Below are 21277 nucleotides of genomic sequence, written 5' to 3'. Positions count from 1 at the left end.
CTACAATTAACAATTCATCAGCACTCATACAAGCATCCTGTGTGACTTAAACTAAATATTTACTCGACTGGAACAGCATATAATTGATGATTCAGTTTCTGTTCCTATAAACTCCTACAAAAGTTTCTACTCCTAGAAAAAAAAAAAAAAAAAGACTGTTTTGGTCTCACTTTCACAAATGAAATCCAATGACTAATAACTAAGGCTTCTCCCTGCAGTATTTACTTGGTTCTTGCACAAGCTTGGGAAGGAATAAAACCAAAAATTGAGGAGGGAGAAGGCCACACTTGATGTCCTGAACAATCTGCTGCTGCCTGTAAAGTTCATCCAAAGCAGTGCTCAGGTTTATGTTCCTTAATATAAAACAGGCCCACATTTTAGAATAAGTACTTGCTCTCAAATTAGGGCTAATACCTGCACAGCTCTGGTGGCATTCCCTCCCTTTGCCCCTAAGTAAATGTCCTGGTCAAACTGTGACAGTAAATGTTTGGTAAATCATGTTTATCTAAGGAGCAGATAGATCTTCATTGCAAGTTGATATCTATTGATTTTCTCAGGTAACATTTCATTTTCGCACCTGGTAACACACACCTCGGGTAGCTCAGATCCTGTGTCTACTAAGTAACATTGACTGCACTGAGGCAACGAACCAAAACTTCAAGTGCAGCCCCACATCCTACAGTACACCTCAAGACAAGGCTCTGCTAAGTCATTATTTCCCCCTCCACCACTTCATGCTTAAGCTCCAATACAATAAAAGTCACTGCACGAAACGGGGGGAAAGGGCACAGACTTAGTTTGATATGGATTGATTGCTAAACCCTCCTGCAGAGCTCAGACTCCCTCACTTAACCTTGCTCCTGACTCTCTCCAAAGTTAAAACATGGGACAGTTGCCCAGTGAACCAAAAGCCAACTATCAGCAAACAGGAAAAACAGTTAGCTGAAGGAAGGATGTGATGGGGAGGGAACAGCTCACCACTTTTCAGAGTACACTGGATGTTTTATCCATGCTCACCCCCCACCCCATTAAAAAACAAGGCCAGAGAGGAGAGGGCACCCCAGCTGCTCCCACCCCATCAGGTACCCAAGCCTGAAGTGAACTGATCCAGGTGTTATTTGTGCCACAACTCCCGGCTTCAATTTGCACCCAACGCTTCTACAGCCACGGAATTCTCAGGGAGAGGGAAACGCTGTTCCTTGACTCTTCAGTATTGGCAGGAGAGGGGAACAGACCCCTGCCCCCAGCCCAAGGGGACCTCACCCTCATCATCCCACTAGCCCAAGAGAAGGGTGCTCAAACCCCTTTGCTTCAGGGACCCTCCTTCCAGCCGCTCAGACTCTGCCTCAAGCATTCCCACACCTCGGGGAACCCCTCCTGACACCTCAGGCAGCACCCCCCACCTCTCTGCCTCAGGGCACCCACACCCAAGCAAGAATTCCCCCTTCACCTCAGGCCACCCCACCTAGGAAGCATCCACCCCCACATCTCAGGGCACCCCTCACATCAGACAACACCCCCTCTTCACCTAAGGGCACCTCACACCTGAGGGAAGATTCCCCCCCCTCCTTCACCCCAGGGCACCTCGTATCTCAGGAAACACCTCCCCCTTCATCCCAGGGCACCCCAGATCTCAGAGATAACCCCCAACTTCATCCCACGGCACCCCAGATCTCAGAGATAACCCCCAACTTCATCCCGGGGCACCCCAGATCTCGGAGATAAGCCAAACTTCATCCCAGGGCATCCCAGATCTCGGAGATAACCCCCAACTTCATCCCAGGGCACCCCAGATCTCAGAGATAACCCCCAACTTCATCCCAGGGCACCCCAGATCTCGGAGATAACCCAAACTTCATCCCAGGGCACCCCAGATCTCGGAGATAACCCCCAACTTCATCCCAGGGCACCCCAGATCTCAGAGATAACCCCCAACTTCATCCCAGGGCACCCCAGATCTCGGAGATAACCCAAACTTCATCCCAGGACACCCCAGATCTCGGAGATAACCCCCAACTTCATCCCAGGGCACCCCAGATCTCAGAGATAACCCCCAACTTCATCTCAGGGCACCCCAGATCTCAGAGATAACCCCCAACTTCATCCCAGGGCACCCCAGATCTCGGCGATAACCCAAACTTCATCCCAGGGCACCCCAGATCTCAGGGAAGACCCCCAACTTCATCCCGGGGCACCCCAGATCTCGGAGATAACCCAAACTTCATCCCAGGGCACCCCAGATCTCAGGGAAGACCCCCCACCTCAGGGAGGCCGACCCCCTTCACCTCAGGCAGCACCCCCACGCCTCAGGGAGCAACACCCTTCACCTCAAGAGAGCATTCCCGGCACCTCGCACCTCAGCGAGCACCCCCTCTACGCTTCAGGACACCCCTCCCAGCAGAGGGTCACCCCGGGGGACCCGCCGTACCTGCTGCGAGGGCAGCTCCACATGCAAGGCCCGGGTGGCGGAGCCCGGGGGTAAAGCGGCGGGGCCGGCGGCCGAGCTCATCCTGACGGCAGACGCAGCGGGCGGACAACGCCTGAGCCCCGCGGGCCGCTCCCCCGCCGGGCAGCCGGGGGTTAATGGCGGCGGCAGCACCGGCCCGGGCCGCTCGCTACGGAGCCATGTTACCGCAGTGCTGGGGGGAGGGGGCGGGCGCAACCAGCGTCCCGTGCCCTGATTGGCCCCTGCCCCACGTTCTTGAGACGCTATTGGCTGGCAGCAACGTCAATCCGCGCGCCCCTCCGCCGCCTCTGTCAAGCCGTTGGCACGGCAGCCGGGGCGCGATTGGAGCAACGGCTTCCGGAAGGCGGGACGGCGGGTGAAGGAGCGGCAGGTGATTGGAGGAGAGCGGGTGTGATTGACAGCTCCCCCGTCACGTGTGTGTGTGTGTGTGTGTGTGGGGAGGGGGCTGTTTGTATCACGTGGCGGGACGAAAATATTTGGAGGGGAGGTTGCGGGGGAGGGGGGCGCTGTTGCCATGGCAACGGGGAGCGGCCCGGGCGCTGTTGCCGTGGCAACGGGGAGCGGCGGGAACGGGACCCGGGGGATGCGGGGCCTGCGCGGGGGTCCTGGTGCTACAGCCTGCCCCGCATCTCTCCCGCCTGCCCCGCATCTCACCCGCCTGCCCCGCATCTCACCTGCCTGCCCCGCATCTCTCCCACCTGCCCTGCATCTCACCCGCCTGCCCCACATCTCACCAGCCTGCCCTGCATCTCACCCGCCTGCCCCGCATCTCACCAGCCTGCCCTGCATCTCACCCGCCTGCCCCGCATCTCACCCACCTGCCCCACATCTCACCCGCCTGCCCCACATCTCACCCGCCTGCCCCACATCTCACCCACCTGCCCCGCATCTCACCCGCCTGCCCCACATCTCACCAGCCTGCCCTGCATCTCACCCGCCTGCCCCGCATCTCACCCACCTGCCCAACATCTCACCCGCCTGCCCAACATCTCACCCACCTGCCCTGCATCTCACCAGCCTGCCCCACATCACACCCACCTGCCCCGCATCTCACCAGCCTGCCCCACATCACACCCACCTGCCCCGCATCTCACCAGCCTGCCCTGCCTATAGGCCAACCTGCCCCACATCACATCGACCTGCCCCGCAACAGACCAACCTGCCCCACATCACATCCCACATGCCCCACAACAGACCAACCTCCCCCACATCACATCAGCCAGCCCCGTAAAAGACCAGCCTTCCCCCACAACAGGCCAACCTTTCCCACATGGTGCCAACCAACTCAGCACCCCACCAAGCCACCCCACATCCCACCCCACATCTCACCAGCGCACCCCACACCATGCCAACCCATCCCACCAGCCCACCCCACATCCCACCAGCCCACACCATGCCAACCCATCCCACCAGCCCACCCCACACCATGCCAACCCATCCCACCAGCCCACCCCACATCCCACCAGCCCACACCATGCCAACCCATCCCACCAGCCCACCCCACACCATGCCAACCCATCCCACCCGCCCACCCCACATCCCACCACCCCACACCGTGCCAACCCATCCCACCCGCCCACCCCACACCATGCCAACCCTGACACCGACACACCCCAAGACCCAACACAGCCATTCCCCCAGCACCCACCTCCATCCCACCCCACCAGGCAATGCCCATCCTGGCCCAGAAGGACCATCCCCGCCGGACGTGACACCAGCCCCACGTACCACGCAGCACCGGGACCGCCACTCCTGTCCCCGCGCCCCATCGGGGCCACCCGTCCCCACAGAGCCCTGCAGCACCTGCTCGGTGTAGGCATCTGTGCTGGAGACACTCGTCCCCATGGCACTGACGGGGACAGACTGTGCCAAAACACCTGTCCCTGCACTGCTGGCAATGCCTGTTCCACCGCCCCGGCAGCGGCGCCGGGAACGCCTGTCCCCAGCGTGCGCCAACGGCACTGGAAATGCCTGTTCCCACCACGACGGGCAGCTCTGATCGTGGCGTGCAGTGCTGGAAAGTCCTGTCTTCCTTTCCTCTTGCCCTCCTCTCCTCCTGTCCTCAGCCCTGGGCAGCTCCCACAGCCAGGTGACCTTCCCCACCACAAGCCCATCGAGCCCTCGTTCACCTTCACGCTGCCTTGACGCGCGTTGCTCCGGCCTTGCGTTCTGGTCTTGGTATTCAGTGGTCAGCTCCTTAAAAACAAAGAGAAACAGGGAAAAGTGGAGCAGAAGGTCAAGTTTCCTTGAGTTTGATCACCCTCCTCGCAGATGTCTTCCTAGTCCATCCACTTCCATCCACTTCCATCCTCTTCCATCCTCTTCCATCCTCACCCCCTCCCTGCAGCCGCTCGCTAGGGTCTGCCCTTCTTCCCAAAGTACCTCCCAGGAGTGGAAAACGGAGCTCTCAGACTCTTCCCCTCAGCAATTCCACAACTCACCCCAGACTGACACACTGCGTGGACCTTTTGCACCAAGTTGTGTGATTCCACACGTGGGATCCCCAATAAATATGATGCCTTGAGCTTGAGTTTCAGGCACCGTGAGCCTGGAGTTGTGCTTGAGTTCTGGATGTTGCTGCCTCTGCTCAGGAATTATTCCAACACAGTGAACCCTTTTTTTTGGAAGATCTTCTGAGAACCATTGCATCTCCATTTATTTATTTTTGTTCTCTTCTGATGAAAAAAACAGCACCATTTCAGTATTTTCAGTAGCAAAGTGCTCCACTTCCAACCATCCAGACTCTTGAGACACATTGGGGAGATCAGGAAGTTCAAACATAGTAATTTTTTACTTGTTGTGTCAGTTGGATTCACCTCCTGGTTTCTGGTTCATTACAAGGCACGTGGTCCTTCCTTTGAAACTTTGCATCTTCACCTCAGAGGATCGAAACTTGCTTTTTTAAGATGAAATTTTGGGGAAGTTGTTTGTGGGGGTTTGGGCTTTTTTTTTGCCCAAGGTGTGAAAAATGGCACTTTGGAATTACAAAAATGAACATCAAATGAAGAGATTTGGGAACGCCTTATGAATTTGAAACTCCTTATATTTCTTAATTGAGGAAAACTCCATCTAGCTCAGAATTATATCTAGAATCAGAGAGGATTCCCGTTGTATGAACAGTTCTTGCTAAGATAAATCACTAAAAAAAACCCCACAGTTTATGGGCACGAAGAGGTCTCTGCTTTTTTGCCCAAAATATCAAAGATTTTTAAATCACATCAATCCTTGTATGATGGATACATGAATATTCTGTGACCAACTTATGCTGATGTGGTGAATTTCAAGTCCATATGATGCTATCCCAGCAGAATCTTCCTGTTTTTCCTCATTTCCAGGGGAGTAGATGACTACCCCAAAACTTTCTTAAAACACTGATGTTTAAAAGAGTCAAGTGACTGACTGAACACAGCTCCTCGCATGCCCTAAATATGGAGATTGCATTTAATTTGCTGCTTAATGTACACTGACAGATGTAACCCGTAATTCCAGGGACTAAAAAGCAAAATTTCCCCCAGAGGAAAATTCAAATATGAAGCCAAATCCCATGTTATTAATGATTTTATTGCAATGCAACTGATCTAGATCCAAAGAAGTCCCTGCAGATTCCCACCTCGTGCTCGCTAACGTCCTGGTGCCATATTCCATATTTCAGACTTATCTTTGATTTTTGTCATCTTTTGGGGACAAGGAAATGTTTGCAAGAGCATTATATAAAATGAGGAGTTTCTAGGGGTGAGATTTGAGGGTTTTTATTTGATTTTCAACAGCTTTGAGAGGTTAAGTCCATCTTTTCACAGCTCACCACAGTGACCATTCAACATGATGAGAGTCACTTAATAAACCACTTAATAATTCGAAACACATTGTCATCTCTTTGGGGCTTAAAAGAATGAGTTAATTTGTAAGAACTGGTGGTTTATTTTAACCAAAATATTTGCAAAATGCAGCTGGGGAGGAGTGTGGCTTCTTTTATTCCTCGTTGAGGAACAGTTTCTGGGAGAAGCAATCCTGGAGCAGCAGTGCCAGTCTCAGCTGTGTACGTGGCACGATGTGCAGCCCTATGTCATTTACTGATGCCCCAGGAAATTGTCATTTGCAATTTTTAACCACATCAAAAGGCCAATGTTATCTGTCTGCATCATTTTGAAGATCACAGCATGACCTTTATTACATCCCAGTGGATGTTCCTGTGGCTGGTTATCACAAAAGATTAAATGACTGCAGCTGCAGGAATCCCCGGCATCCATGCAGGCTGGGAGATGAAGGGATGGAGAGCAGCCATGCAGGGAAGAACTTGGGATACTGGGGGACCAAAAGCTGGACACGAGCTGGCCATGTGTGCTGGCAGCCCAGAAACCAACCATGTCCTGGGCTGCATCACCAGCAGCGTGTCCAGCAGGTTGAGGGAGGGGATTGTTCCACTCTAGTGAGACCCCCCTGCAGGGCTGGGAACAGCTCTGGGGTCCCCAGCACAGGAAGGACACGGAGCTGTTGGAGAGAGGCCAGAGGAGGCCCCGGAGATGCTGGGAGGGCTGGAGCAGCTCTGCTCTGGAGCCAGGCTGGGAGAGTTGGGGTGTTCAGCCTGGAGAGGAGAAGGCTCCAAGAAGACCCCTCAGAGCAGAACACTTAGAGGTCCCTTCACACCCAAACCAGTCCGTGACGATCAGTTTAGTTAAACAGGACCTTCCCTTTAAGAATCCTTGGTGACTGTGCCTGGTGGCTCCATTGCTCATTAACTGCCTCTCAGTAGCACCCAGTGTGATGGGCTCCATCGTTTCTCCAGGTGCTGAGGTCAGACTGACAGGTCCCTGGCGTCTCAGGTCTCCCCTCACCCCCTTCTTGTAGGTTGGGATAACATTGGCCAGGACCTCCTCAGACTGCCAAGACCTTTGGTTGGGGATGAGAGGAGTTTGTCCTGGAGATGTCCTGGTTTAGGCCCAGCTGACACCAAAGAACCAGGGGGCTGCACCCTGTCTCCCCACTATGTGATGGGAAGGAGAAAATGCAACTAGAAGCTCCTGGGGCAAAACAAGGAGACCAGGAGGCAATGCAATAGTGCAATGACTGCAGCCTTTTTATGTTTAAAAGGATCCTGAAGTCTTAAAAGTTCCAAAGCTTAAAAGTCAAAGCTTTTCTTAATTTTTTAGAGCTAGCTAATAGAAATATGAGTAAGTATTAATGGATTTGGATTTGATATTTCTTACCCTTTATTTTATTGTGGCTCCTTCAGCCACCCAAACCATCCTGTGATCTTCATTTTTCTTCAGTTGAGTCCTAGGGTTTTTAAAACCATAATCTGATTACTGAGCATGTGATTTAAACTCATACCTGTAGCTCCTCACTTTGATCTTCTAGAAAGCCAGAAGCAGCTTCTTCTGGGTGTTTTGTTTTTTTTTTTTTCTTGTGGAAGGCAAAGTGTCTTTGTTCAGTGGTCAGAGCAAAACAAAACCCAGAGAAGAGAACTGCTCTCTTACTCCCCATCCCACCCTCCCAGGGAAGGGTAAAAGGGGAATAAGGAAAACAGACTTCAAGGTTGTAAGTTAAAACTACTACAGGTTTACTGGAACAAGGAAGGGATGGTGGGATAACAATGAAAAATATACAAATATATATAAACCTGGGTGTAGTGGTCGCTGATCTAAGTGTCTGAAAAGTCCCTCGTGGAAGAACCAATTTGGGAAAAAGGGTCCAGGGTTCTTCCCAGCACCCAATGGGAGATGCAGAGCAGGTGGGAAGCTGAAGACAAAGAGCAGGAGCATCTTCCCAGAGTGTCCCAGGAAGCGCAGGAGGGCAGGAAGAAGGAAGCATGAGGGGGAGGGATTCCCACCCATTCCCACCCATTCCCACCCTCCTGGCTTTTGTAGGGAATGGCACAAAAAGGGAGGGATTCCAGACCCTCTCTGTTCTGCCCCCTGCATCCGTCAGGGACCTGAACGACAACTTCTCTAGGTCCTCGTGTTAATTACCGTAAGATCAGCCTGTGCCCCCTCAGACAGTAACACAAAGCCAGAAAATCATCACAGCTCTTTGTAAGAGAAACTCAAAACGCAGTTTGAACAGGATGGGGGAAGCAGTCTTGCAGAATAAAGCAGGTTTTTTTGGAAACCCCCCTGGAGGAAGCCGGGTGAAGGGGCACTCAGGAGCGGGCAGAAATGCTCTTTGAAGAACAGGCCCAAACGGCTCCCTCAGCAAAGCACAGTTTGTTGACACTCTTGCAAGAATGGGTGACCCAAACAAGCAGGCACACCCATAGTCAGGTGAAGGATGGTTTATATTCCCTATTCCCAAAGTTCCCTCCCCTGTTTCCCCCCTGGCTGGGTAGTCCAGGGTTTACAGCCCATCCCACACTTCTAATGATCCTATAAGTTTCCCTCCCCTCTTCACACATTCCATGCTAGCAAGTTACTTTTTACCTTTTAAGGTCTAATTCTGACCTTTCTTGCCCCCTTGGTTTTCTTCCCAATTACCAACATGATCTATACCTGTTGGTGTCATCCTGCCCCGAGGAGCAAGATAGAAGTGGGGTTGGGTCTGGTCTTGGCCATAAATCCTGCTCCATGTTCAGATCCCCCAGATGGAGCCCAGTTCAGTCCCTTGGTTGCTTGGACCATAAATCACTCCAGGTGTCATTGGAATTGCAGGTATCTCACTTCTCTCTTAAACAAACTATTATACTCCTAACACTAGGGTATATATATTAAAAAAAACCCAACAATGTGCTTCTACCACTAGGATGTGAAAACAACACTACATTTCATTTCTAACACCACCACTCTCTCTTTTTTTTTTTTGCTTGGTGACACCAAATTTGAGCCACATGGGCTTTCAAAGTGCCCTTTCCAATGACACGTGGTGGGGAGATACTGCCTGCAGGTCATTCCAGAGATGATTTAATAGGCTTTATTGCACGTTTTGGCATCCTAAAAGCTTTGGGGAAGGAAGCAATGACCTTGTGGCTAAGGGTAATTCCTCTTTTCTGCCATAGATCGGGTCAAATATGGTTCTTACTGAGGTATGAGATCATTGCAGAATCACTCTAAAGAGCTTCAGTGATGGATGAATGGATTCCAAGTGCAGAGCAAAATACTTCAACTTTGTGAGCTCTTTAAAGAGAGAAAAAAGCTTTAGTTTTTGCTACTGGATGCCTATTAAATACTGTAATTTACAGCCACAGATGTGGGGTTAAAAGAGCTTTTTTAGCTTTGCCTTTGGAGAGATCAAGCCCAAGCAACAGAGACTAACATAAGAAACTGGTTTTGTGGCTGCTAATCCCTGGACTCTTTTAAGCCCAAGGTATTTTTAAGTGTCTGCATTTCTAGATGAAGGCAAATGTGTTTGCTCTATCCCCAGAGCTTGTTTCAAACTGCTCTAAGGCACTTGCAGCTACCTAAGGCTTTCTAGACTTCCCTATGCAGTGTGTGAGAGGCTCACAGTGAAAAACAGAATAAAGGTCTGATCTTTTTGCTATAAAGTCCCTTGGTTTTGAATTAAAAGCAGTATAAGTCTGTGAGCAAAAGAAGGTGATGCCCACATCAGCCTTTACAGAGCAGATTTATTCTCATTCTGACTACACTGTACAAGAAGCAATTGGTAATTTGGGTGATTTCTTTGGGCACTGAGTGGTTTTTTGCTATGTGGATTTCAGCATTTGGCACTTGGGCTCTTCCCTTGCCAGAGCCTTCCCAGCACAATTGCAAAACATGGAGCAACAGCCCGTAAAACAAAGCTAATTTCTGGGAAAACATTGATTTAGACCATATTGCTCTAAAACCATGTGTGTGTTATTTCTTTGAAGCCTTCACTATAGTAAAACATTGTGGGTTGGGGGAAAGGGTGTTGTTTGTTTTGCTGTTTTTTTTCTGAGTAGCTTGAGTAATGTGTTGGTAGACTGAAGTCATCCAGCCAAGATCACAGAATAACAGAATGGTTGGGGTTGGAAGGGACCTCTGGAGACCATCCAGTCCAACCCCCTGCCAGAGCAGGATCCCCTAGAGCAGATCCCACAGGAACACATCCAGGTGGGGCTGGGATGTCTCCAGGGATGGAGACTCCACAGCCTCCCTGGGCAGCCTGTCCCAGGGCTCTGTCACCCTCACAGGCAAGAAGGATTTTCTCACATTCAGGTCAAACCTCCTGTGCTCCAGTTTGTGCCCATGGCCCCTTGTCCTATCCCTGGGCACCCCTGAGCAGAGTCTGGCCCCCCCCTCCTGACACCCCCTGGAGATATTTACAAGCCCTGATCAGATCCCCCCTCAGCCTCCTTTTCTCCAGCTGAGCAGCCCCAGCTCTCCCAGCCTTTCCTCACAGCCAGATGCTCCAGTCCCCTCAGCATCCCAGTGCCCTGTGCTGGGCTCTTCCCAGTAGCTCCTTGTCCTTCTTGAACTGGGGAGCCCAGAACTGCACCCAGTGCTCCAGGTACTAATAAGCTGATCTCAAATCTACCCAAGTCAATAGATAATATTTAAGCATCTTTGGTGCATTTTCTGATCAAGCTTATGGTGAGGGTTTGCAAAAGCACCAGAACCCTCATCAAGCCATGCTGCCAGTCCAGTCCCATCATCAGTCCAGCTGGAGACCTGTAGCTAGTGGAGTTCCCCAGGGATCAGTGCTGGGTCCAGTCCTGTTCAACAGCTTCATCGACGACCTGAATGAGGGGACAGAGTCTATCCTCAGCAGGTTTGCTGAAGATATGAAATTGGGAGGATTGGCTGAGCCACCTGAAGGCTGTGCAGCCATTCAGTGAGACCTGGACGGGCTGGAGAGCTGGGCAGAGAGGAACCTGATGAGGTTCAACAAGAGCAAATGCAGAGTCCTGCACCTGGGAAGTAACACCACCATGCACCAGTACAGGTTAATAGCTGACCTGAGTGTGTCCTCTACTCTGCTCTAGTGCAACCCCATCTGGAGTGTTGTGTCCACTTCTGGGCTCCCCAGTTCAAGAGGGACAGGGACTTACTTGAGACAATCCAGTGATTATGAGGATGATTAAGAGGCTGGAACATCTGCCTGATGAGGAAAGGCTGAGAGACCTATGGATGCAAACTCGAGCACAGGAAGTTCCACCTTGACATGAGGAGAAACTTCTTGCCTGTGAGGGTGAGAGAGCCCTGGGACAGGCTGCCCAGAGAGGTTGTAGAGTCTCCTTCTCTGGAGACTTTCAAGACTCATCTGGATGCCTTTCTGAATGACCTGCCCTAGATTCTGTGGTGACCCTGCTCTGGCAGGGGGGTTGGACTTGATGATCTCCAGAGTTCCCTTCCAACCCCTACCACTCTGTGATTCTGTGAGGTTCACCAACTGGCCAAGATGATGGAACTCAGTTCAGCATGGAATGCTGCTGCACTGGTTGTACCTGAATGAGCCCTGACACACTTTTTTTTCCCCAACCTGTGATGGAATCCACCCATTTCAACCATCTGAACTATCCTAGAATTTTTTCCTTTAATAGCAAATCTGATTTTTAATTTTTTTTCTGCTGCCTTTAAAATCTGCCTTATTTAAAGGGAATGATGGATGCAGGGATCTATGATCCACACAAACTTGGGGGTATTGCCCTCAGCTTTGCCACAGGGATCTCACTCACCAGTTATAATGTAACCTGATAAATGAACCTGATTTTTTTTTAATTTGGAAAAGACATTTCAGCATGTTTACTCCAGCTAGAGGGTTGCCAATTATTAGTTTAGGAGTTGTTTGAGTTAGCTTGTTGAAAAATCCAAACAAAAGCTTATTGTCCAAAAAAGCTGGAGGGGGGTCAAGAGGCAGGGGGTTGTAAAAACTGCCTTCAGATGGATGTTATTATCTCATCACTGTGGCCATCAAGGAAAGCTTTTACTAGGAAAAAGTTCAGCAAGTTCAATAAATGTTCAAAGAACCTCACAAAAGCTTCTCACATTGGAAAGGACATGAGCCACTTCTTGGTGCATTGTTTTCTGAGTGTGGCAAAAGAAAAATCCTGCCATGTGAAGCCATGCTGGGATCTTCCCAGGTTTCACAAGCGAGGCAAGATCAGGCCAAGATAGTTTGGGATGTGAATGTTTTCAAAGGCCTCCTGGAAATGGTCTTTGGGATTAAAGCCATGAGCCCACAGTGTGCTTAGTTAGGGGCACATCTGCCTTAAACACAGGAGTCTTGGGTTTTGGGGGGACTATGTATGAGCTTCATGGGAGGGAAAGCTTGCACAGAATCACTGAAGGGGTTGGGTTGGAAGGGACCTTTAAGGCTCATCTAGACCAACCCCCCTGCAGTGAGCAGGGACATCTTCAACCAGATCACATTGCTCAGCACCCCATCCTGCCTGACCTGGAATGTTTCCAGGGATGGGGCATCTCCCACCTCCCCAGACAACCTGGGCCAGGGTCTCACCACCCTCACTGTAAAAAATGTTTTCCTTACATCTAGTCTACCTCTTCCCTCTTTTAGTTTAAAGCCATCACCCCTTGCTCTATCCCAGTGGGCCCTGCTAAAAACAGACTCACAGAATAAATGCATCCTGCTTCATAAGGCTTGGTGAGATGCTTTTTTGCTCTCTGAATGGCTGTTGAAATAGCTGGGGAAATGTTCTTTTGGATCAGCTACAAAACCAAAACCCCAAGTCATTAAATGTGCCCCAGAGTGGAAGGTGCTGTACAAGTACTTGTGATTGCTGAACATGTTGCCTGAATGAGCAGAGGCAGCTGAACTGATTTATTTATCCATAACAAGGGCAGAGCAGGGGGGGGAAAATGTTGAAAAGAAGATCATTAATCAGCTTTGGATGAGGAAGAATATTTTCCAAGACTTCTTCTTTCTTCTTTCCCAGAGTTTTCAGCTGGTTGTAAGAGAAGGCCTCAGTGCTTTGGCATTACAGCAGGTACAGTTGTTAGAGGTCTGAGCTGATGTACCCCAAGTGCTGGTCATTCTGGGAACTGCCCCAAGGTGCTGGTGAAAATGGGTCACCTCCCTGTCCTAGCACACGTGCCTTGTCTGCTGTTGCTTCTTGGACAGGTGACAGCATGTCTACATCTTCTGTGTTTTGTTGTTGTTGTTTTGTTGAAGTTCTATGACTTGGAAAGGAAATTAGAAAAAGGATCATACATGGAGCTAAGTGTTGGACTCTGATAGCTTCAGTGCCTGGCACAAAAATAACTCAAGTGCCATTTTCCCTTGGGATCATTGATCTTTAATCTAACTTCAAAGGAAGACAAGTGATTGCTCTGGAGAAGGAACTGACAACCAGCAACTTCTTTGCTCTGAAAGTAATTCTGCAACCTCAGATCAGCCACAAAAGCATCTTTTATGTCAGGGAAATGAAAGCAGTTGTAGTTTTCTGCTTGCTCACAAAACACTGCCCAGGACCCTCCACACTGAAGCAGCTCAGTGACCTTTTAGCACATGGGGTCCATCACACCCACCTACTTCAAAGTGATCATCACCAGTCACTTAGTCTCACTACATTGAAAGGCCATGTCAGTCAACCAGAAGTTGCTTTATGATTTCAGTGGACCAGTGACAGGACAAGGGGCAATGGGTGCAAACTGGAGCACAGGAAGTTCCATGGGAATATCAGGAAGAACTTCTTTCCTGTGAGGGTGACAGAGCCCTGGGCCAGGCTGCCCAGAGAGGCTGTGGAGTCTCCTTCTCTGGAGACATTCCAACCCTCCTGGACACGTTCCTGTGTGATGTGCTCTGGGTGCCCCTGCTCTGGCAGGGGGGTTGGGCTGGGTGATCTTCCCAGGTCCCTTCCAACCCCTAAGATTCTGGGATTCTGGGATTCTGTGGTTCTGTGATTCTGTGATAGATCAGGACCAAGTGCTGGTGATTCACCACTCAGTGAGGACCAGGTCTGCTACTTGCTGTAAGGACTGCCTGCCAAGCAAGAGGCAAAAATCCTGAGGCCCTCTATAGATATGGCCATGAAATAATCCCTGCCACATTGCCAGAAGTCCCTGAAGGAAATGTCTCTGCTTGAATTAAAGCCCATCCCTTTTCTGCACTTGCATTTCCACCTTGCAGAAGTGGCATGTTGATTTCCTCACTTCATCTGATGTGAAAAGGTTGTACTTTCCACCCCAGAAGTGAGCAAAGTAAACCCTTCTGTGGGATATTTATAGAGCTCTTCAAGGCCCTCTGAGTGGAAAGCCTCTCCAGGATGCAGCCTGTTCATGAGTATGAAAGCTAAGCATGAAAAAAAAATCAATATACACTTTGGCTGGGAGCCCACTGGCTGTGAAGTCTCCCAAGGACAGCATTTGCACCCAAGTGTTGTACTCTCATTGGCTAAAAACACACCCAGGATGATATGTAGTGCCATTATATCAAGCCATCAAGAGTTTCTTCCTCTTTGGTATCATTGTAGGGAAACGTAGAGTTGGGTTGATGATTTGACTTGATGGTATTAAAGGTCTTTTCCAACCAGCACAATCCTGTGATTCTGTGTAGGTCATAACAATTTGACTGACTCTTCATTGATGAAACCTTTACATCCATTTAGAAAGAATTTTCTGGAAGGCACATCCAGGCCATCTGATGTGACAAGGAGGGAGAATTGTAGAAGCATAGCATGGTGAAGGTTGGAAAAGACCTTAAAGATCACCAGGTTCCAACCTGCCTGCTATGAGCAAGGACACCTCCCACCAGACCAGGCTGCACAAGCCTCATCCTGGTCATCATCTTGGTCCATAGGCTGCAGTGAAGTCCCAGCCTAGGAAGCCAAGCCAAGCAAAATAATTTCAGCTGCAAAAAGGTGGTCCCTTAAACCCCTGGCAGAAGTAGGCAGAAAATTGCCCATTTCTGTGATGGTCAGGATTTTCCTTTAGAGGGGAAAAACCTCATTCAACTGAACTGTTGCCAAATAGCACCATTTCCCCAAGGATCATTTTGCACCACGAAGAAGGGTTTGCTCTGCAGAACCTCACTTGTTATTCCATGTGATGCTTCTTGAAAAAATCTCTCTCCAGCGGGTAATGCATCCACTTTTGCTCTGTGCCTCCTCCTCAGACAAGGCCATTCCACTCCGGATTAGTGGTTTCCCAGCACTTACACCTGGCATTTCCCCAAAATGCCTGTTTTTTTTTTTCCAATTATCATGGAATTACTGAGAGGCGCCTCATGAGGGCAGCATGTCCTCTCTTTTTCTTTCCTCCAAGCCTTTCAGCAGCCCTTGTTCTGCTTCCAGACTGAATAAAATAAAGCTCTGTATGCTCTGCAAATGGGAGAGCTCTGACTTAAGGCAAAGGGGACAAAATAGGACAGAAAGTATAAATGCATGAGGAAGAGGTGGCAGTGGGAAGTCCCCTCTTCCAGCCTGTAGGATGGCACAGCCAGGTACTAAACCAGGCTGAGAGGTCCCCAGCTCCTTTATTTCCCTTTGTCATGTCTAAGTTTGTGATGCCACTTCCAGCCAGAAAGGAGGAGAGATGTATCCATCAGGAAGGGGCAAATACAAGAAGACTGAAGCCAGAAAGGGCTGATAGAGCCCTAAGCAGAGGAGGGAACAGGGTGATCAGGACTTGTGGGTATAATGAGGAAAATCAGGAGGGCAGGGAGGCCTTAGGGCACTTATGAAGTATGCATGCACTAAATGTCAAGCAAAACAACAGCAGAGGGAGGGGAGGTTGCTGAGCTAAAGGCAAGATAGTCCACAGGAAAGCAAAGGTGCCTGTTTCTCAAACAAATACTCTAAGAACAGTTTTATCAGGGCTGGTCTATCATGGGCCGGAGCCAACCTCTGCTTATGGCCAGGGGAAGACACCTTAGCAACAAGAATGTGAGAGTATAGTGGTACTGTCCTGACACTTTCCCAGCAACGTGTAGAGTGGCTTCCACTGACAAAGAGGCAATAACTTCAATTTCTGTGAACATGGAGGTTATTTTATAATATGATCTCTTGTTCTGGATGCTGCATACATCAAAGGCAGCCCCTTCCCAAGAGTCATCGTAGAATCATAGAATGGTTTGGGTTGGAAGAGACCTCAAAGATCATTGAGTTCCAACCCCCTGCATGGGCAGGGACACCTCCCAGCAGCCCAGGCTGCTCCAAGCCCCATCCAACCTGCCCTTCAACACTGCCAGGGATGGGGCAGCCACAGCTTCCCTGGGCAACCTGGGCCAGGCTCTCCCCACCCTCACAGCCCAGAATTTCTCCCTCACATCTCAGCTCCAGCTCCCTCTGCCAGCTGGAAACCCTTCCCCCTGCTCCCATCCCTCCCTGCCCTTGTCCCAAGCCCCTCCCCAGCTTTCCTGGAGCCCCTTCAGGCCCTGGAAGGTGCTCTCAGGTCTCCCTGGAGCCTTCTCTTCTCCAGGCTGAACACCCCAACTCTCCCAGCCTGGCTCCACAGCAGAGCTGCTCCAGCCCTTCATGGCCTCCTCTGGACTCTCTCCAGGAGCTCCATGTCCTTCTTGTGTTGAGGGCTCCAGAACTGGGCGTAGGACACCAGGTGGGGTCTCACAAGAGCCAAGTGAAGGGGGAGAATCAGCAGAAAAGGGGAAGCCTCTATGTTCCATAGGCAAGGACATAAGTAGGAAGATGTGAGCATAGGGGAAGGTGCCTACAGCACCCCCAGGGAATCTTTTGCTAAATCCGTTAAAATCATCAAACACACCACAAGCCAGAGATTAATTTTGGTTAAGGTCCTTAACCCTGCACTCCTAAAACTGGCACGAGAAGGGAAAAACTAACTGCAGAAAAGCAGCTTGGAAGGAGACATTTGTTCATGAGCTCAGCTCAGAAGGGTGGTTGGAAATTATGAGATTACAGCATCCAGGGCTGGTACCTCAGAGACAAGATGAGATCAAAGGGAAATTGCCCTTTTATAGTGATACATCATGGGGTATTCTTTGGGGAATTCAATAGAATTATAGCCTAATAAAAGTTTACTAAAATAATGAATTTGCTATACTAAGGGTTGCTTTTAAAACAAGGTGCTTTGTGAAACTATCAGTCAACTCTGCCAAGCATCCTGTAGGTTGTGATAACATCAAGTCTTCTAAGACTCTGGGGCACCTACAGACACACTGATGTGGATTCTGACCCACCTGGGCAACCTGCCAGCTGGAGACTGGAGACAGGACCAGGACAGAGACAGGACAAAGGACTAGAATCAACAAAGACCCCCACAGGAGACCCTCCAGCAGGCATCATTACAAAGATAGCCAATTCCAGGAAATAAAATGACTATGTAGAAGAATTCTGGGAACTCATTGACATGGAACTGAATATGTATGTTTTTGGTGTATATTAGTAGGGGTGTTGCACTGACTCGTTGGAGCACTCATGGTGGAGAATTCCCCAGTGCTGCAATAAAGAATCCCTGCTCAACAACAGCTTGTTTGTTGTTATTGGGTCTTGATCTCAGAATCCTTACCCAGCCACACCTAGTCTCCCACTTTGGTGAGGAGTGTTAGAAAGCAAGGGGGTTTGGAAGCTCCGAATTTTTGTTTCAGTAGCCTGGTGCTAAGTAGGTAGAAAGGAAGAATATTGAGTGGCAATCTCATGTCAGATCTCATTTAAGCAGACTTCCAGCACAGCCAAGAGTTTTGGGCAGAGCTGGTCTGAGCCTGCAGTGTGGACAATTCAAGGACATTCATTAGTGCAGCCCTTTGCAGGGATGGATTCTTATTTTAAATAGCTCCTTCTCTCCTCTGCTTTAGGGGGATTTATGAGCAGCAGCTGTGCTTTGATATAACATTCGATAATTAACACATTGCTTGGGAAAAAGCTCTGCAAGAGCTGACCTCCTCCAGTCTGTGCTGAGTGCTTGGGGCAGGACATCATCCATGGCTTTCCTTGCTGTGCATTTCCAGCCAAATCCCTGCTTGCTGGCAGAAAACAAAGGGCCAAATCGATTTTACTTAGGGGTGAGAATGGGAGATTAGCAGCACCACCAGGTTTATCTTTTAGAACAGGAGGCTTCCCAAGTTTACTGCCCACCCAAGCCTGAGAAGGGCAAAGAATAAGTTTAACTTTCACCTTGAAAAAGAGCAGTGTCAGCCTCTGAAGGTCAGCCAGCACTGATGGGCCTCTTCCACAGCTCCTTAGCCAGCCCCACAGAGAACAAGTTTAACCTTCATTTGTTACTAAAAGGCCCACATGAACTTTCCAGCAGCTCGTGCTATTTCTGGAGCACTTTGCACCTCCAGTGACAGGAGGCTGAGGGCTCTGATAGGAGCTGGAAGGATTTCCAGGGATGCAATCCAGCTCTGGGTGCTGGTGTGAGGGACCAGCCCTCGGGGCCCATCGTGGGAGGTGGTGTCCAAACACCCTGGTGAGCCCTTGAATAAAAACCTCATTTGCAACCCAAAGGGCTGCTTGAGACCCGTGGAAAGAACAGGGGAGAGAAATGCCTGCATAATGCCCCAGGGCTGCATGTGGAGACAACCACAGAGGTAAGGGTGGAGGAGCAGAGGGAGGGGTGAATGTCCACTTCAGTTGCTCAACCCTGGTGTCTCAACCACACCTACTTATTGTTGAAAAACGGTTTTTTTAAACAAAACAGGCCTACAAAAGGAGAGGCTGTGGAGGTGGGCTTTGGGAGCTTCACTGACACCAGCCCTCCCCTGTTGGCCAGACCCAGGACTGGTGATTTTCTGACATCTGTCTAATTTTTCTTCTCCTATTCTCCCTCTCCCTTCCTTCCTAAAATCGTTAAAACAACACAAGACCTACCACGATTTTCCCCAGGTCGTGCAGGTTGAACATGTGTACGTATTGTGACTTTTGTCCTCAAAATATCAACCTTGATGATTATGCAGCCTGGGCACACAGAATAATCAAAGTATTCCTTCTATGGCTCTAATTAAAACTAACGTTCAAATATAGATCATGGAATGGTTTGGGTTGGAAGGGACTTGGAAGATCATCTGGTTCCAACCCCTCTTCACCTTAATCCCATCAAGGGCTGTGCAATGATTAAGCATTTCCTCAGTCCTTAACACTTTAATCACCTGCCCTGAGAAGGCCAGGTCTGAGACTAAAGTTGGATCCAGCCACACCTGGGCTCCTCTTTGAGAAGTTTAAAAAAAAAAAAAAGTGGGTCCAGGCTGAATCTTCCTGGGTTGCCCAATCTGGATCAGGACAACTAGGCAGCAACGAAACCCAAAGTAATTTGCTGAGCCATAAGGCATGAACTTTCTACACCTGGTCAGTAAAGAAAGTCCTCAGATGCAGGCAGGCTTGGCTCCTTATATATTGACAGGCACAAAAACCCCACTCAAACCACAAAGATTTGCTTGGCCTATCCTGGCTGTCCCATGCAGGGACAATGCAGATTAGAGTGGATCTGCTTTTGGACAGACAGACCAGTTTTCTCCTCCAGAAAAGCCAAGGCACAGCTGCAATCACACCAACCATCACTGTCACACGAACCCAGCCACGTACCACAGCAACACCACAGAGACCAAAGCAGCCCCACTGGTTTTGCCCAAGTTTATTTCTAGAAATGTGTACCAAAAAAATTGATACTCTGCAGTACAATAATCTATCAAATATGACAGATGAACATTTGTATTTAGAGGCAAGATTCCAGGAATGTGAAGTACCATCCTCTTGCATGGAAGAAAGGCACATTTTGGAGCTCAAAATACACTCAACTGAACCGTTGAAAAGGCAGGTCAGACATGCAAGTAGTGCAAGGTTTCAGGTTTATACATAAACATCTTGTACTCTGAAGGACTCTCACTACAAGCAGTGTTAACATCCACGTAAACATTTGATGAACACTTTATTTTAAAAGTCACTCACTTTAGATCCTATGCATGGGAAGGCTACTCCTTTACATTCACTGGACGGAATATTTAAAAGCCATCTTTGGGCAGAAGTTACTCCTAGCTTTCCCCAAATGCTTCTGGGATCCAAAATGTGAGTAGTCCCATTGCATTTTACCCCTACAGGCTACTCTGCAGCTCCAGGGCCACATGATTGCACCATCCCACGACTCCTAGAACTTATCCTTGGAGTTTTGTGGCTATGAAGAAGTCCCATATACCCAGCTACAGGCCTCTGTGCAAGCAGCACGTGGGACAGCCCTGCTTCTTAACTGACACTCAAAATACAAGTGGTGAAATTACAGCCACCAGAGTGTCCACCACATCATATGGGTCGAGGTCCACCAGACTCCCATCCTTTGGTTTCCTGCACCATCCACAGTAGGTGCCACACCAGGAGGTTGGGTAGCCTGTGCCTTCAGAAGGGGCTTTTCCAAAGCAGAAGTGCCCTTGTGCTATCTAAGCATCTTTCAACGTGGGTCTTGTGCAACAAGCCTGTAGATGCTGCCATCCTGCTCCCACCAACCTGCTGCTTTTTTGGATTGTAAACCAGATGGATCCTACTCTCCCAAAATTGCTTCTGCTAGTGGGTACAGCAGCTGCAGGAATGCTTCTAATCCATTACAAAGGCAATCATTCCCCCCATCCAGATCCTCACAGCAATGGGGAGTTGTGCTTTTTGGTTGTTTGGTTTTTTTTTTTGATAGAAACACATTTGTAAAGGGATTTATCCAAAGGAAAGCCTGTTTTTATTATTACTGTTCTTAAAAGTGGTCTAGCAATACTTTAAACACTTCCTTTGAAAGACACATACACCCACAGACGCTTTCAAGTACGTGATGACAGCTTGGACTCCTGGAGAAGATCTGTTGATTCTGAGAGGAGGTGCTGCTGAGCCAGTCCCTTCAGTTGACTTCCAAGACCTCTGTTTCTGGCAGCCCAAATTTGCTCTTATACTTGTCAAAGAGTTTGATCAGGGAGTCCACATACATGGTATGGTAGAAGTCCACTTCCTGCTGGGATGGATTCTCAATTTTGGGAATGGTGATGGGCTCCCCAACTGACCAA

At 49.4% G+C, this 21277-nt stretch overlaps 2 protein-coding genes across 3 annotated transcripts in view; both read right to left on the bottom strand.

Annotated features, from left to right (window-relative positions):
• Nucleotides 1-2650, bottom strand: part of UVRAG (UV radiation resistance associated) — a 113851-nt gene extending 111201 nt beyond the window's left edge. Inside the window, exon 1 of the mRNA XM_051608689.1 lies at nucleotides 2429-2650. Coding sequence (XP_051464649.1) covers nucleotides 2429-2509 — 81 coding nt within the window. The 5' untranslated portion in view covers nucleotides 2510-2650. The remainder of the gene's footprint in view (nucleotides 1-2428) is intronic.
• Nucleotides 2651-19857: 17207 nt separating this feature from the next.
• The window catches only part of DGAT2 (diacylglycerol O-acyltransferase 2), a 36030-nt gene continuing 34610 nt past the window's right edge, over nucleotides 19858-21277 (bottom strand). For both annotated transcript variants that reach the window (XM_051608758.1, XM_051608759.1), the window contains exon 8: nucleotides 19858-21269. In XM_051608758.1, coding sequence (XP_051464718.1) covers nucleotides 21115-21269 — 155 coding nt within the window. In that variant the 3' untranslated portion in view covers nucleotides 19858-21114. The remainder of the gene's footprint in view (nucleotides 21270-21277) is intronic.

The sequence above is a fragment of the Apus apus genome, chromosome 1 (genome assembly GCF_020740795.1).
Source record: "Apus apus isolate bApuApu2 chromosome 1, bApuApu2.pri.cur, whole genome shotgun sequence".
In the NCBI taxonomy this organism is placed as follows: Eukaryota; Metazoa; Chordata; class Aves; order Apodiformes; family Apodidae; genus Apus; species Apus apus.
Note: the sequence above shows the minus strand (reverse complement) of the source record. Positions and strands in the feature narration are given on the sequence as shown.